General features: G+C 50.5%; 1 protein-coding gene across 5 annotated transcripts in view; it reads right to left on the bottom strand.

Moving 5' to 3' along the window:
- Nucleotides 1-344: 344 nt before the first annotated feature.
- The window catches only part of DNAH2 (dynein axonemal heavy chain 2), a 117,382-nt gene continuing 102,805 nt past the window's right edge, over nt 345-14,921 (bottom strand). For all 5 annotated transcript variants that reach the window (XM_009431756.5, XM_016931474.4, XM_016931475.4 and 2 more), the window contains 15 exons: nt 14,695-14,894; nt 12,733-12,859; nt 10,454-10,640; nt 10,100-10,248; nt 9,778-9,961; nt 9,354-9,544; nt 3,595-3,786; nt 3,244-3,428; nt 2,772-3,000; nt 2,545-2,696; nt 2,311-2,425; nt 1,330-1,506; nt 1,157-1,231; nt 864-1,014; nt 345-706 (listed from right to left, as the gene is read on the bottom strand). In XM_009431756.5, the coding sequence (XP_009430031.1) occupies nt 552-706; nt 864-1,014; nt 1,157-1,231; nt 1,330-1,506; nt 2,311-2,425; nt 2,545-2,696; nt 2,772-3,000; nt 3,244-3,428; nt 3,595-3,786; nt 9,354-9,544; nt 9,778-9,961; nt 10,100-10,248; nt 10,454-10,640; nt 12,733-12,859; nt 14,695-14,894 (2,469 nt within the window). In that variant the 3' untranslated portion in view covers nt 345-551. The remainder of the gene's footprint in view (nt 707-863; nt 1,015-1,156; nt 1,232-1,329; nt 1,507-2,310; nt 2,426-2,544; nt 2,697-2,771; nt 3,001-3,243; nt 3,429-3,594; nt 3,787-9,353; nt 9,545-9,777; nt 9,962-10,099; nt 10,249-10,453; nt 10,641-12,732; nt 12,860-14,694; nt 14,895-14,921) is intronic.

Genomic DNA, 14,921 nt, shown 5'->3' with positions numbered 1-14,921 from the left:
CGGGTGCGGGGTGCGGGCTTCAGGGTGCGGGCTTCAGGGTGCAGTGTACGGGGTTCAGCCCTGATCCCTGCCTGACAAATCCCTACTCATTTGGATCACGCGCCCTTCTAAGGTAAGCCCCGCCCCACCCACTGAAGTCCTGCCCGGAGACTTAAGCCACAGCCTCTTCAGGCGGCTCCGCCCTGCCCATTCGTTCAGGGCCACGCCTCCGTTCCGCTCCAGGCCGCCCCACCTCCCTCGCTTCTTTCCCCGTCCAGTAGCAGCTCCGCAGTAGCTCTGTCCTCTGTGAGGCCTGGGCTTCCTCCCTCCCCAGACCCTCACCATTGCATTGAGAGACTTAAGGCTTGTTGTCGCGGGTGTTTTACAGCACTGAGCTCCAATACAACTCTCACTTTTATGGCTAACACAACTAGGTATCTCCAGGGCCACATCACACAAATTCGGCCAAGGTCAAAGTCTGAGTGAGGTCCAGCCTCAGTCCTAGGTGCAACATCTGTCTTTGCTCCTGGAGTCCCTGACCCTCTCTCTCAAGCGGAGAAGAGGAGGAGGTCTCAGCTGTCCAGGCTCATGAGTAGAGCAGTGCCCCTCTTGATCCAATGATCAGGTGTCATGGACCCAGACCGCAGGTCAATGCCGATGACAAAGGAGGCTCGGTCTGAGCTGCCTGCCCGGTTGGGATAGTAATAGCAGGGGCAGGAGTACATGCCTGGGGGAAAGGAGAGGAGAAGTCAGACCCCTGGAGCCTCCGGGAGAGCAGGGCAGGAGCAGGGCAGGAGCGGGTGTGGGATGGGCTGGAGCAGAGAATGGGTTGAGTTCCAAACTAGGGACGGGGCAGGCAGGTCCTGCCTGGGGAGCTGTCCCACCCTTGGCGCTCTTCTTGCGGCTCTCTGCAGGCCGGAAGTGGATCGTGGGCATGAGGCAGACAAGCTGCATGGGCTCTGCCTCCACCAAGCAGGAGTTCTTCCGGTCCCAGCCAGCACCTTCCAGGTACAGGCCCCGGACCCAGACACCATCCTGGGGAGAAATGGGAGCAGGTCTGGGAGAAGCTAGACTTCAATTGCCAGCGCCCCTGACCTGCTCCCTCTCTCCTCCCTTTTCGTCCAATTATTTCCAGTACCCTCTTTTGCTCAGAGCCCCAAGCACAACTGGCTCCCACCTTGGGGGGATACACTAGGTTGCTGTCATCCACAGTGGAAACGATAAACTCCCAGGAGAGGCTGTCCACTGAAACCTGGGGGTTGAAGGTGAGAATAAGAGAGGACCCTGAAGAGGAGAACACATACATGGCCCCAGCATACATCCCCCACCCACACTTTGCACATTGCTCACGTTGTTTTGGCGAGCTGAAGACTGCAGCACAGCAGTGAGGAAGCCAGTGGGAAAGGTGAAACCAGACAACCAGAAGATCACAGGAGGCCGGGCCCGGCTGGCCCACAGCTCAAACTGCTCCACACGCATGGCCAAGTCCCGGGTCCAGGCAGCCAATGGCTTTTGTGAGGGGTATGCCTGGGGAAGGAGTGCATGTGTATTCACTCATTTAGCCGTGCATTCAAATCCGTATTATTTATTTATTTAGAGACAGAGTTTTGCTCTTGTCCCCCAGGCTGGAGTGCAGTGGTACGATCTTGGCTCACTGCAACCTCCACCTCCCAAGTTAAGCTATTCTCCTGCCTCAGCCTCCCAAGTAGCTGGGATTACAGGCGCCCACCACCAGGCCCGGCTAATTTTTGTATTTTTTTAGTAGAGACGGGGTTTCACCATGTTGACCAGGCTGGTCTCAAACTCCTAAACTCAGGTGATCTGCCTGCCTCAGCCTCCCAAAGTGCTGAGATTGCAGGCATGAGCCACCGCGTCCAGCCCAAATCCTTATTTTGAGCACCTGAAGCAGATATGAGAAGACTATGTGGTGGCAGCCCCTGTTCCCCAACTACAGGTGAACAAAGCTCTCCAAAGCCAACTTCTAGGAAAGAGGCATACAACGACAGCTATTCATTCATAACAATGACCGCAGTAATATTAACCAGGTAGCATTGATGAAGCACCTACTGAGTGGTAGGCACAATACTGGGAATCTCTGAAACATCCTTGGAGAGGTTAGTAATTTTCCCTGAGTGAGTCTGTAAGTTAATAAGTTGTATGAAGTCAGTCAATGAATGGCAGAGCCAGGTTTTAACCTTGAACCTATCTAACTCCAAAGTTTCGGCTCTCTGCAGTTTGCTTTATGCCCACCTAGAACCAGGAGATTGGGGGGGCCCAGGATTGAGAGGGGAGCTCATTGTTGGAGAAGGATCAACAATGGTATAATCTTGCCTTTCCCCAGAGCGGAGGAACGTGGGCATCAAAGATGCAATTGAAAATCTCTTCCAGGCTTGTAGACATGACGATGAGACCCTGGATGCCTTTCTCTAGATCTGTCAGTGAGAACCTGAGCAGGATGAGGTGGAGTGTTAGAGATGAGGTGGGCCTGGGAACGTCATTCTAGCCAGAAGGCGAAGGCTTCTCCTCACACCCTCCCCTGTTCTGCAGAGTCCCCCTCTGTCTTACAGGATGGTCTGCATCAGTGTGTTGTATCTCTGGATCTCCTGCAGAAGGACCACATTGAGGGGGGAGGGGTCGAGAGCTAGCAGTTTTCGAGTCCCCTCATAGTCGATCATTTCAGGGATCTTCTGCTTCACATCAGCGGCCAACTCAAGGACCTGAGCAGGCAGGAGCTCTTGAGTGTAGCCCCCTCTTCTCATCACTTTCCCTCCCCCAGGCCCGGCTCTTTTTACCTTCTCTTCCCGGGTCTGGCCTCCAGCCCTGGTGGGTGTAATCTGAGGTTGCAAGGAAAGCAAAGTATCAAAGAGGGTTTGTGCCTCAGTGATCTGAGAGGCCACATCAGCATTGGGGTGCTGGCCAAAGGCCTCAGGGGGGTCCATGCCAGGCAATAAGCTGATGTATTCCTTGTAAGAAGCGAGGCTGCCATCCTTGGGGATGAAATAAGTCTCCAGTGCTGACAACCTAGGGAGTCATAGCATAATTACTGCCACATTGTGGGGACTCAGCCCTCAATGCCAGGCCAAGACCCCAAACCTATGCATGTCCAATTTGTCCAGCTCCCTGCCCTGCTCCCCCTCTCAATCCCACAAACTCTGTCTTCTCCCAATCTCACGTCCTCTCCTCAAACATTACCCCCACCCCTGATCCCACCACCTGGCTGACTTGTGACCTCTGGCTCCCTGTCCAGGGCCACCTCCCCCTCACCGGTAGAAGGGAGTTGATAGAGACTGGTCACAGAAATAATCATTGATGTAGGTGGTCAGCAGGCGCCGGTCCCAGTCATCTGTGACATGTCCACCATAGTTGATGCCGGCAATGAGGTACTTAAGTGCGTCCCAAGGTGTCTCCTCGTACTCATCGAGATAGAGGCTCAGCAAGTTTTCTGACACCTAGGCATGATCCCAGCCCAAGCCCCCATTCCCAGAGTTATGGCAGGAAATCTGCCAATGGGGCTTCAACACAGGCTTTGTGTCCACGGATATTCCCACAGGGGAGCCATGGGGTAGGACGTGTAAGGAGAGAGGGCTGGGATGAGGACCCCTGGCTAATACAAACCTCAAAGTCGGAGTCATTGAAGCCATAGATGATGTTCCAGCCAAGCTGCAGGAACTTTTTGCGTTCAAGTAACACAGAGTGGAAGAAACAGAGTGAAAACAGCAGCTTCTTATATTTGGCAGGTTTGGAGCAGCGGGAAAACTGTGGTTCTGACGTCAGTTGGTAAAGACGTGTCATGTTGGCCTTTAGGCCCTGGGGACAATGAAATACAAAGATGGGGTGACATGCATCACACTCAGACCTGCCACTAGCACCGCCATGTACAGTTGTGGAGGTTCTTCATTGCACAAAGGCACTGGCTGAAAGGGTGAGTGGAGGCTGAAATGTAGCCATTGATCTACATGCCAAGATCTGCATTCTTCTACAAGGCTGAGTGCCTTTCTGTAATTCACAGATAGGCATTGTATGGGCTTGCGGCAGCCCTGCCTTCTTGTCCCACCACTTTTTTTTTTTTTTTTTTTTTTTGAGACGGAGTTTCGCTGTTGTTGCCCAGGCTGGAGTGCAATGGTGTGATCTCAGCTCACTGCAACCTCTGCCTCCTGGATTCAAGCGATTCTCCTGCCCCAGCCTCCCAAGTAGCTGTGATTACAGGCGCCCACCACCATGCCCAGCTAATTTTTTGTATTTTTAGTAGAGACAGGGTTTCACTATGTTGGCCAGGCTGGTCTCAAACTCGTGACCTCAAGCAATCCACCCGCCTCAGCCTCCCTAAGTGCTGGGATTACAGGTGTGAGCCACCGCACCCAGCCATCCCACCACTTTTGATCCTCTCAGCCCTGATGTTCTCAGTGGTAGGTAGGCCAGCACAATTTGGGGTGCCAGAAAAATAAACAAAGATAAGTACATACACATGCAACTAACAAAAATGTACGGAATTGCGTGCAAAGGTTAGTGTAGATTAAAAAGGCCATAATATATCATCAAGGAAGAACAGTCTATGTGATTGGCATTATTAGTCTCCATGAGCAAGCTGGGATTTGAACTAAGCCTTCCAAATGGGAAGGATATGACTAGGCTTGAGAGGAGAGTCTTACTTTCCTGGAGATGGAAGGAATTGAATAAAGGCACCGAGGACAGAATAAAGTGACAGGGTGAGCCTGGCTGAAGTCAAGTGCAAGTGCTCAGGTGGGAAGAGGAGGGCCGTGGATGGATGGAGATGCAATAAGAGTAATGGATGTGTGGCCAGGCGCGCTGGCTCACGCCTGTAATCCCAGCACTTTGGGAGGCCGAGGTGGGCAGATCAGGAGGTCAGGAGTTTGAGACCAGCCTGGCCAATATGGTGAAACCCCTCTCTACTAAAAATACAAAAATTAGCCAGGCGTGGTGACACGCGCCTGTAGTCCCAGCTACTCGGGAGGCTGAGGCAGAAGAATCGCTTGAACCCAGGAGGAGGAGGTTGCAGAGCGCCACTGCACTCTAGCCTGGGTGACAGAGCAAGACTCTGTCTCAAAAAAAAATAAAAATAAAAAAATAATTGATGTTTGAGCCATTTGGACTTGATTCACCGGGCATCATGGAGCCAGTCTCTATCTTGAGTAGGACAGCAATCTGTTCAAACAGCATTTTAAAAAGACTTACCTATGACTGACAGAATGGAATAGTGAGAAACTTGAGGAATACTGGATAGCAGTAACAAAAATAACATGACTTTTTAAAAAATGCCACTTATGACATCAAGATATGTCAAGTACCAAGAAATAAATCCAATTAAAATGTATGATTATTTATGGAGAAAATTACAGAATTTTAGGCCAGGCATAGTGGCTCACACCTGTAATCTCAGCACTTTGGGAGGCCAAGATGGGAGGATCACTTGAGCCTAGGAGTTTGAGACCAACCCAGGCAACGTAACAAGACTCTGTCTCTATTTAAAAAATAAAAAATAAAAAAAGAACATTACAGAATTTTATTAAAATAAATAATAAATGGAGGCTGGGAACAGTGGCTCATGCCACCCGCAATCCCATTGTGCTATGATTGTACCACTGCACTCCACCTGGGCTATAGAGCAAGACCCTCTCTCTCTAAAAAAAGAGGAAAAAATGAATAAATGGAGAAATATACTTAAAGATTAGGAGTTTCATTGTTCTAAGGATGTCAATTTTCCCCAAACTGATGAATAGAATTTTTTTAATAGAACAAACAAATTCTAAAATTTATATTGAAGAATAAAAGGTCAAGAATAGCCTGAAGAAGAATAAGGTAAGAGGATGTGCCTTACCAGCCATCAAGAATTATTATAAAGCTATATGGTAATTAAGACTAAAGTATATCAGCATGGCACTGTGGGTTACACCTGTAATCCCAGCAGTTTGGGAGGCTGAAGTGGGAGGACAGCTTAAGTCCAGGAGTCCAAGACCAGCCTGGCCAACATGGTGAAATCCAGTCTCTACAAAAAAACACAAAAATTAGCCAGAGTGGTGGCACACACCTGTGAGGTGCAGGTGGAAGGATTGCTAGAGCCTGGGAGGCAGAGGTTGCAGTGAGCCAAGATGGTGCCAGTGCACTCCAGTCTGGGCCACAGAGTGAGACTCCATCCCAAACAAACAAACAAACAAACAAAGACTAAAGTATTGATTCCAGGATAAAATAATTTGACCAATGAACAGAATAAAGGACCCTGAAACCCATACATATATGGAAACATGATTGAAGGCTGAGCAGGCACTACAGATCAGAAAAGTACTTTCGCAGTATTTGAGAAGTGGTACTGGGAGAATTGGTTATCCATGTAGAAAAAAATAAAATTGGCTGGGCGCAGTGGCTGATGCCTGTAATCCCAACAGTTTGGAAGGCTGAGGCGGGTGGATCACCTGAGGTCAGAAGTTCGAGACCAGCCTGGTCAACATGGTGAAACCCCGTCTCTACAAAAAATAACAAAATTAGCTGGGTAGGGTGGCAGGTGCCTGTAATCTCAGATACTCAGGAGACTGAGGCAGGAGAATCGCTTGAACCCGGGAGGCAGAGGTTGCAGTGAACCGAGATCACGCCACTGCACTCTAGCCTGGGTGACAGAGCAAGACTCTGTCTCAAAAAAAGCAAAACAAAACCAGAGAAAATTGGACCTCTACCTCATACCACAGTCACAAAAATGAATTCCAAGTGATTAAAAACTTAAATGTGAAAGTCAAATTATAAATTTTTTGGAAGGCAAGTATAGGAGAGTACTTTTACAATCTTAAAGTAAGCAAGGATTTCTTGAACAAGACAAAGGAGCACAAACCATTTAAAAAAGGAAAGATAGCTAAATTCAACCTCATAAAAATTAAGAATTTCTCTTCACCAAAAAACAGCATGAAAGAGAAGAGACAAACCACAAAACACATAACTGACAAAGGATTAGGATCTGGAATATATGAAGAACTACAAAACGCGAAGATCATGAATGAATGTCAAGCACATAATGTTGAATGAAAAAAGCAAGTTGCAGAGAAACATATATAGCAATGGTTGCATTAGCAATACAAACTTTTGCATTACAATGAAAAAGAATCCCTAACTCCAGAGGAAAAGAAAAACATTATAAAGAAAATGACAAATACAAGATTCAGAAGAGTAGTTTCCTCTGAGTGGGGAGGGAAAGTGATGAGATTGGGAAGAGGCACACTGGGACTTCAAAGAAAATGCTGGGATTTTTCTTTCTTAAAAGGATGATGGGCCGGGTGCGGTGACTCATGCCTGTAATCCCAGCACTTTGGGAGGCCGAGAGTAGGCAGATCGCCTGAGGTCAGGAGTTCAAGACCAGCCTGGCCAACATGGTGAAACTCCATCTCTACTAAAAATACAAAAATTAGCCAGGTGTGGTGGCGGGCACCTGTAATCCCAGCTACTCGGAGGCTGAGGCAGGAGAATCGCTTGAATCTGGGAGGCGGATGTTTCAGTGAGCCGAGATGGCGCCACTGCGCTCCAGCCTGGGCGACAGAGCGAGGCTCCATCTCAAAAAAAAAAAAAAGATGATGGGCACACAGATATTCAAGGAATCATGATCCTTTATAACTTGCATATATTTTATAAATCTTCTTTTGTACCTACTTAATATCTAGCTTTTTTAAAAGACTGGATAGCAGGAAGTGACCCAGGAATATACTCCAGGACTATACCCCAAACTGGCAACTGGGGGCTGTGAATACAGGGACTTTCTTATTTGAAGTAAAACTCAGGCTGGGCGCGGTGGCTCACACCTGTAATCCCTGTAATCCCAGCACTTTGGGAAGCCAAGGTGGGTGGATCACCTGAGGTCAGGAGTTCGAGACCAGCCTGGCCACCATGGTGAAACCCTGTCTCTACTAAAAATGCAAAAATTAGCAGGGCATAGTGGCGCACACCTGTAGTCCCAGCTACTCAGGTGGCTGAGGTAGGAGAACTGCTTGAACCTGGGAGGCGGAGTCCAGGCTGCAGTGTAACAGCGCAATCTCGGCTCCCTGCAACCTCCACCTCTAGCCAGGGTTATCATACCTGAACTCCATATCTAACCTTCCTGAGCTCAGGTGATCCACCTGCTTCAGCCTCCCCAAATGCTAGGATTACAGGTGTGAGCCATCACACCCGGCCTGAGCCACCATGCCTGGCCAAGACGCTTTCTAAAAAAATATCCTGCCTCTAAACGTAATCACATTCTGAGTCTTGGGGGTTGGGACAAAAAAGTGTGAAACGAGTTGCTATTATGGTGCTGGTGTGCCAAGAAGTGCTTTGTAATCTGATGGCAATTCAGAGCTGGAACTGACTTTGGGGCTGATGCCAGAGATGGGATTAGAGTTGAAATCATGAAAAGGACAATTTCTCCAACAACTTGTGAAAGGAGAAAGTAGAATGAGAAACGCTGGGCCAGGACCGAGGGTCCCTCCCCTCTTTGGCCCTCCCCTCTTAGTCCTTAGGTTAAGGAGTAAGTATTGCAATCTGGCCACAGGCAGAGGAAAAAGAAACACCGAAGTAATAAATGATATGTCAAAAGACGGGGGGAAAGCAGGAGTGATGTGTCAGGGAGCCAGGGAAAGGGACAGTCGACTGTGACAGCTGCCCCAAGTGGCCAAGGAGGATTAATAATGATGAAAGGCACCCATGCGTGATTCAAACGGCTCTTATCTGTTGAGGATGATACATACTGGTCCATGTGCTTTTCACAGGGTGGGCAAAAAGGATTTTGATCTCAACTAAGCGCAATGAAAAGCTACTAAAATAGTTTAAGCAGGAGTGAGTGGGTGAAGCGCAGTGACACGGCAGATTTTAGAGGGTGGTGATGATTGCATTTGGTGATGAGCTTGTGATATTGGAGATAAAAATTTCAGTAGAGTCGGAGGAAAGGAAAGGCAAAGAGGCAGGAAGTGTGACATTCGGAAGAGGATGTAAGGAAATGATGGGAGGCAGGAAGGTTCTGAGGTATAAAAGAATGAATTTGGGGACCCAACTACCCAAACTCTGGCTCTGGAATACTTATTTACTCTTTCTGTATCTCATTTCCTATCTTTAAAATGGGGATAACAGTATTCACCTTATAGGGTGTGTGTGTGCACACACCCATATTAAACGAGTTAATAAATGTAAAGAACTTAGAACAGTGCCTGGCACATGATAGTCACTCAAGAAATGTTAGCTGTTATTATTGTGTTCTAGGAGTTTGGCACAAACAGGAGAGGAATGAGGTGGAATTTTTTGAGGACAATCAAATCATGTTGTTGTTGGTTAAGCCCTCTCTCTGGTGCTAGCAGGAGGTAAGGTGGACCAGATGGCCCTCATGATGCTGGCTCTCTATGGCCACATACCTTTGGTGGCTCTGTGGTCATCTTGATGCTGACCTGCAAGATTGAGATAGGGAAGTCTGGGTGGGGGATGGAGCTGAGCCAGAGGCGGAAGGATGGATGAGGATCCTCCATCTGCAGCTGCTCCACCAGCTTGTCCAGATTAGGCATCCAAGACAGTGACAGGTGGCAGTTTGCCAGGAACACCCAATGTCCTGCAAGGAGATGCCAGGGTCAGTGGGAATCATTTCCTAAGCCCTGCCTGTCCTCATGCTTTCCACCTGGTGTTGGGGTGGGGGTGCTGGGGGGAGCCTAACACTCAGATCTGCCACTTCTGGGGCCCTCTGTAGAAGTGGGAGGTACAGGGACAGTAGTGTAATTGAGGTTGGAGGTTCTAGGGACAAGGACTGGGCTGAAGATGGGGGTGGAAGAAAGGATGGACACCAACCCTGAGTCACACCCTCTCGGAGGAGCCGAGCAGCGATGGGGGCCTGGCCCTGGCCCAGGGACAGGGCGTGGAAGCGCTGGGCCATGCCCATGTGCTCTGCCAGCTGCAGCAGGGCACTGGTGGGGTCCACACCAGGGGACAGGATGAACACGAGTGGGGATCGTGGGGTTGAATCCTCCAGCACCTGCCAGAAGCACAGGTATAGCATCAGGCAGAAGGCCACATGACCAAAGTGGGAGAGAGAGATGAAGGAGAGTGAAACAGAGCGAGGGAGGCAGGAAAGACCCATGGGCCGTGGGGACAAGGAAGCCGAGCCACCGACCGACTTCATATTCAGCACAGGCGGCTCGATGAAGCGGGAGCCAAGGTTGGTGACGATGAAGGAGGTCACGCAGAAGGCCACGCGGTCCTGGCGCAGGGAGCGAACGATCAGCATCCGTTGCATTTCATTGCAGGCATTTTCCCACTCACCTGGGGATGAGGTGAGTCATTGCAGGGAGAGGGAGTGAGTCTGGAAGAGCGGGGAATCCAGACAAAGGGGCACCTGCCGGGAATGTGCTCCGGGCCAGGAGGCGGGCACCAGCTGGGAGAGGGGATGGAGGACAATGGGAAGGGCCGGCATGTGGCTGAATGGAGGGAAGGAGAAAAGTGAGAGTGGGGCACAGACGCCTGGTACCTGGTAGCATCGCCTTCTCCGGGGCAGCATTGGTATACCACAGGTGCCAGTCACGAGGGTACTGCTCAAAGGAGTTCATGAGTCCGTGGAAGTTGGTCAGTTTGTCTAGCTCTGTGATGTTATCCCAGTAGGCATCTGCAAGCCAGCTACTACATGGATTGTCCATTTGGCCCTCCCGATCCAAGACCTGGTGGGAGAAGGGGACGAAGAAAGGGATTGACTTGGGAATACTTCAAAAGAAGAGTGATCTTTTTCTCCTCTCTCTCTCTCTCTCTCTTTCTCTTTCTCTCTCTCTCACTCTGTATTTTTCTCTCTCTCGGTGGGAAAGCCAAATGGAATTTTTTTTTTTTTTTTGAGATGGAGTCTTATTCTTGTCACCTAGGCCAGAGTGCGATGGCACAATCTCGGCTCACTGCAACCTCTGACCCCCAGGTTCAAGCGATTCTCCTGCCTCAGCCTCCTGAGTAGCTGAGATTACAGGTGCTCGCCACCACACCTGGCTAATTACTGATTTTTAGTAGACGCGGGGTTTCACCATGTTGGCCAGGCTGGTCTCGAACTCCTGATCTCAGGTGATCATCCTCCTCGGCCTCCCAAAGTACTGGGATTACAGGTGTCAGCCACCGCGCCCAGCCCAAAATGGGTTTTGTATGAGAGTGAAGAGATGAATACAGGGATCCTGGGGAATAAACGTGGGGGTCTAGGACTCAGACCCTGCCCTTAGCCCTCACAGTTCAAATTTAGGAAGCTGGCGCCCTCTGCTGGTTGCCTGGTAATAATGTCTCCAACCTAATGACTGGTTGGTAGCCTCACCTTCACAGAAGCACAAACTATTTACTCATTCATTCACTCACTTGCTTATTCATTCTTCTTAACAAATATTTATTGTTTGCCAACTATGCATTTTAATCATTGGGATGCATTACTGAGCAAAATGGACAAATATATCTGCCCTTGGGGATTTTATTTTCTAACATGGGATTGTGAATTCATGGGCAGATTATGAACCAAAAACATAACAAATAAGTAAATTATCTAGTATAGCAAAGACGGCAGTGCCAAGGAAAAATAGGATACTCTGAGGAGGGTAAGGGAGACTGGGAGTGTTGAGGGGTAGTTTGAAGTATTAAATAAGAAGATCAAGGTCGCATTGAGGTGAGGTTTGAAGGAGGTGAGAGATGGCCAGGTGCACATGCCGGGGAGTAGGCTTCCAGCAGAAGGCATGGCCACGCAAAGGCCCTGAGGCGAGACGTGCCAGGGGGTTTGGGGAGGGCAATGAGGCCTGCGTGGCTGGAGTGGAGTGGGGGCTGTGTGGTGGGAGGTGGCGCCAGCCATGGGGAGCCCGTCACAATGGCATCCACTTTAAAAGGACCTCTCAGGCCGGGCACAGTGGCTCACACCTATAATCCCAGCACTTTGGGAGGCTGAGGTGGGAGGATCACTTGAGCCCAGGAGTTCGAGACCAGCCTGGGCAACATGGTGGGACCCCGCCTCTACAAAAAATACAAAAATTAGCCGGGCGTGGTGGCGCAGGCCTGTAGTCCCAGCTACTCCAGAGGCTAAGATGCGAGGATGGCTTGAGCCCGGGAGGTCGAGGCTGCGGTAAGCCAAGATCACTGCCACTGCAGTCCAGCCGCAGTGAGTGACAGAGTGGGACCTCTCTGGTTGCTGTGTTGAGAGTTTGGGGTGGGAGGCAGGAAGTGAAGGTGGGAAAAGTCAAGAAAATGTCTAGGAGGGCGGGAGAGTGCAGCATGGTTGTCTGGAAGCCTTAGGGGCCTCCTTGAGGTTCACGATCATGGACTTAAAGTGCGTCCAGTCGGTGTGGATGTGTTCTTCTCCGGCCATGCTCAGTGCACGGGCCGCGCAGGGACAGAGGGGAAGAGGAGCTGGATCTAGTCAGAGCGGTAGATGCGACAGAGAGAGGAGGAAAGCGGGGGTTGAGGAGCCTGTGAGGGAGAGACTGTGAGGGCGACCGTGGAACTCAGGCTGGGGAAGGAGTGCCTTGAAAGGCAGTAAAAAAGCGGCAAGATCAGGCCAGTCTGTGGGTCACAGGTGAGACATGCCACAAAGCCCAGCCTGCGCTGAGTGCAAGGGGGTGCGTGGCAAGTCACCTCCGCAGCCCCAGGGAGCTCACCATGCACCTGATGCTGGCCTGGATTTTCTCAGCTCACTCACTGATGCTGTGGGCCTGACCCTCTGGGTCTGGAGTCCTTGTCACACTTGCCCTCATCCCCAACCTTGACCATCCCATCCTGGGATGTGCTCTCTGCCCAACTCACCACACCCCCACGTAGAAAGAAGTTGTATTCATCCATGTTGAGCTTGCCAGAAGTCTCCAAGATTTTGGCACACATATGAAAACTGAATAGTAGTTTGTGGCGTTCGAAAAGGGTACGGCAGGTGTACCTGGGAGAAAGGGACAGGGAAGAGGGAGGGGCAGCATGGAATGGGGGCTGATGCTCCATGCGAATGCTATGATACTACTATCACACAGCTTCACACAGAGAACCTCACCAGCCTCTAATCCTAACCTCCTGGAAACAGCCGAGGACTCAGGGGCCTAGACACAAGAATTTCCCAGAGTCCACTTATTATTATTATTACTTTTTGAGACAGAGTTTCGCTCTTGTCGCCTAGGTTGGAGTACCATGGTACGATCTCGACGCACTGCAACCTCCACCTCCCAGGTTCAAGCGATTCTCCTGCGTCAGGCTCCCAAGCAGCTGGGATTACAGGAGCCCATCACCACGCCCGGCTAATTTTTGTATTTTTAGTAGAGATGGGGTTTCACCATGTTGGCAGTCTGGTCTTGAACTCCTGACTTCAGGTGATCCACCCGTCTCAGCTTCCCAAAGTGCTGGGATTACAGGTGTGAGCCAACGTGCCCAGCCATTCACTCATAATTAGTCATTCAGTTCCATTAAAAAACAAAACATTCATTATTCCCCTACTGTCTTGCCAGGCACTCTGCTAGGTCCTGAAGACACAAAGATGAATAAGCCACAGTCTCAGAGAGGACAGAGAGGCCATCAGTTATGATGTCCCTGCCTGCTGGACTCGGAAAGTTTCCGAGGAGCTGCCCCAAGCTGCAGTAGAGTTTTCAGGTGACATGGGAGAGGCAGAGAGATCACAGCATGAGCAAAAGCATGAGAAGGGCACAGCATGCAGGGCAGTCAGGGACGCTCAGGCCCCCAGTGCAAGGTGGGAAAGGTGAGGCTGAGGCAGGAGAAGGCCAGGTCCTGAGGGCTTTTGTGGGCCACAGGGGCCAAGCAACCAACCACTGGCAGTCAGACCCGGGAAGCGGCATGGGCAGATTTGCTCAGGTGGGCAATACAGGAGGGTGGGTTGAGAGAGACAGTGGGTAGAGGCAGAAAGACCTCTAGGAGACCATTGTGCAACTCAGAAAAAAGGATCACCAGGGCCAGAACTAAAGTACAGCCAAGCAGTGGGAAGATGGGGAGGGAACAGTTGCAGAAATATTCATGAACAAAACCTGGTGACTGCTTTGAAAGGGAAGAGTCAAGGATAATTCCCAGTTTTTGCCAGGCGTGGTGGCTCATGCCTGTAATCCCAACACTGTGGGAGACCATGGCAGGAGGATCCCTTGAGCTCAGGAGTTTGAGACAAGCCAGGGCAACATAGGGAGACCCTTTCTGTACAAATAAAAATTATAAAAAATAAAGGATAACTCCCAATTTCTGGCTTGGGTGACTGGGTCGTGGGTGTTGGTGCCATCCAAGGATGAGGACCCTGAAGGAAGAGGGAAGAGAATGAGTTTGATCTGAAGTGAGTTGAGCTTGAAGAGTCTTTGGGATGTCAGGGTAGAGAAGTCCAGTTCCTTGCTGCTCAAATGTGATCCACAGACCAGGAGCAGTGGCACCCCCTGGGAGCTTGTTGGAGTTGCAGAACCCAGGCCCCACCCCAGACCTGCCGAATCCCAACCGGTATTTTCACAAGATTGCCAGTGCGCTTCCTGCCAGTTAACGTCTGGGCAGTGCTGGTATCTCCAACAGTTGTGTAGACAAGTCCAGTGCTCAAGGGAGGGCTACAGACACAAGACGGGGAATCATCAGCCCACAGGTGATGGTTAAGCCATGAGAGTGAGGAGCTACCAGGAGGACATATGCCAAGGACAGCGGCAGGCTGAGAGCCGCGGTGCGGGAAAGCACGAAGGTGCAGTGGCCAGAAGAACCACAGCCACTCGGCCTCCGGGCTGGGGCATGTTGGGGGCACCCTCAGACCTGTAGACAGCGTAGGTGTGGTAGTCATTCAGGTAGTCAATGCGGTCCTCCAGCTTATTGCTGCGGTGGCTTTTGTCAATGCTGAGAATAAAGAGGCTGATGTAGGCATCCAGTGAGAACTGGTACATGGGGTCGATGCAGCCCATATCATTGAGCACGAAGAACAGGATTGATGCCCGCTGGGCGCACGGGCGGTAAGCCTGCCGGCGGGGATGGGTGGAGTCAGG

Source organism: Pan troglodytes, chromosome 19, assembly GCF_028858775.2.
Source record: "Pan troglodytes isolate AG18354 chromosome 19, NHGRI_mPanTro3-v2.0_pri, whole genome shotgun sequence".
In the NCBI taxonomy this organism is placed as follows: Eukaryota; Metazoa; Chordata; class Mammalia; order Primates; family Hominidae; genus Pan; species Pan troglodytes.
The sequence above is the reverse complement of the archived record's forward strand: the minus strand, read 5'-3'. Positions and strand labels throughout refer to the sequence as shown.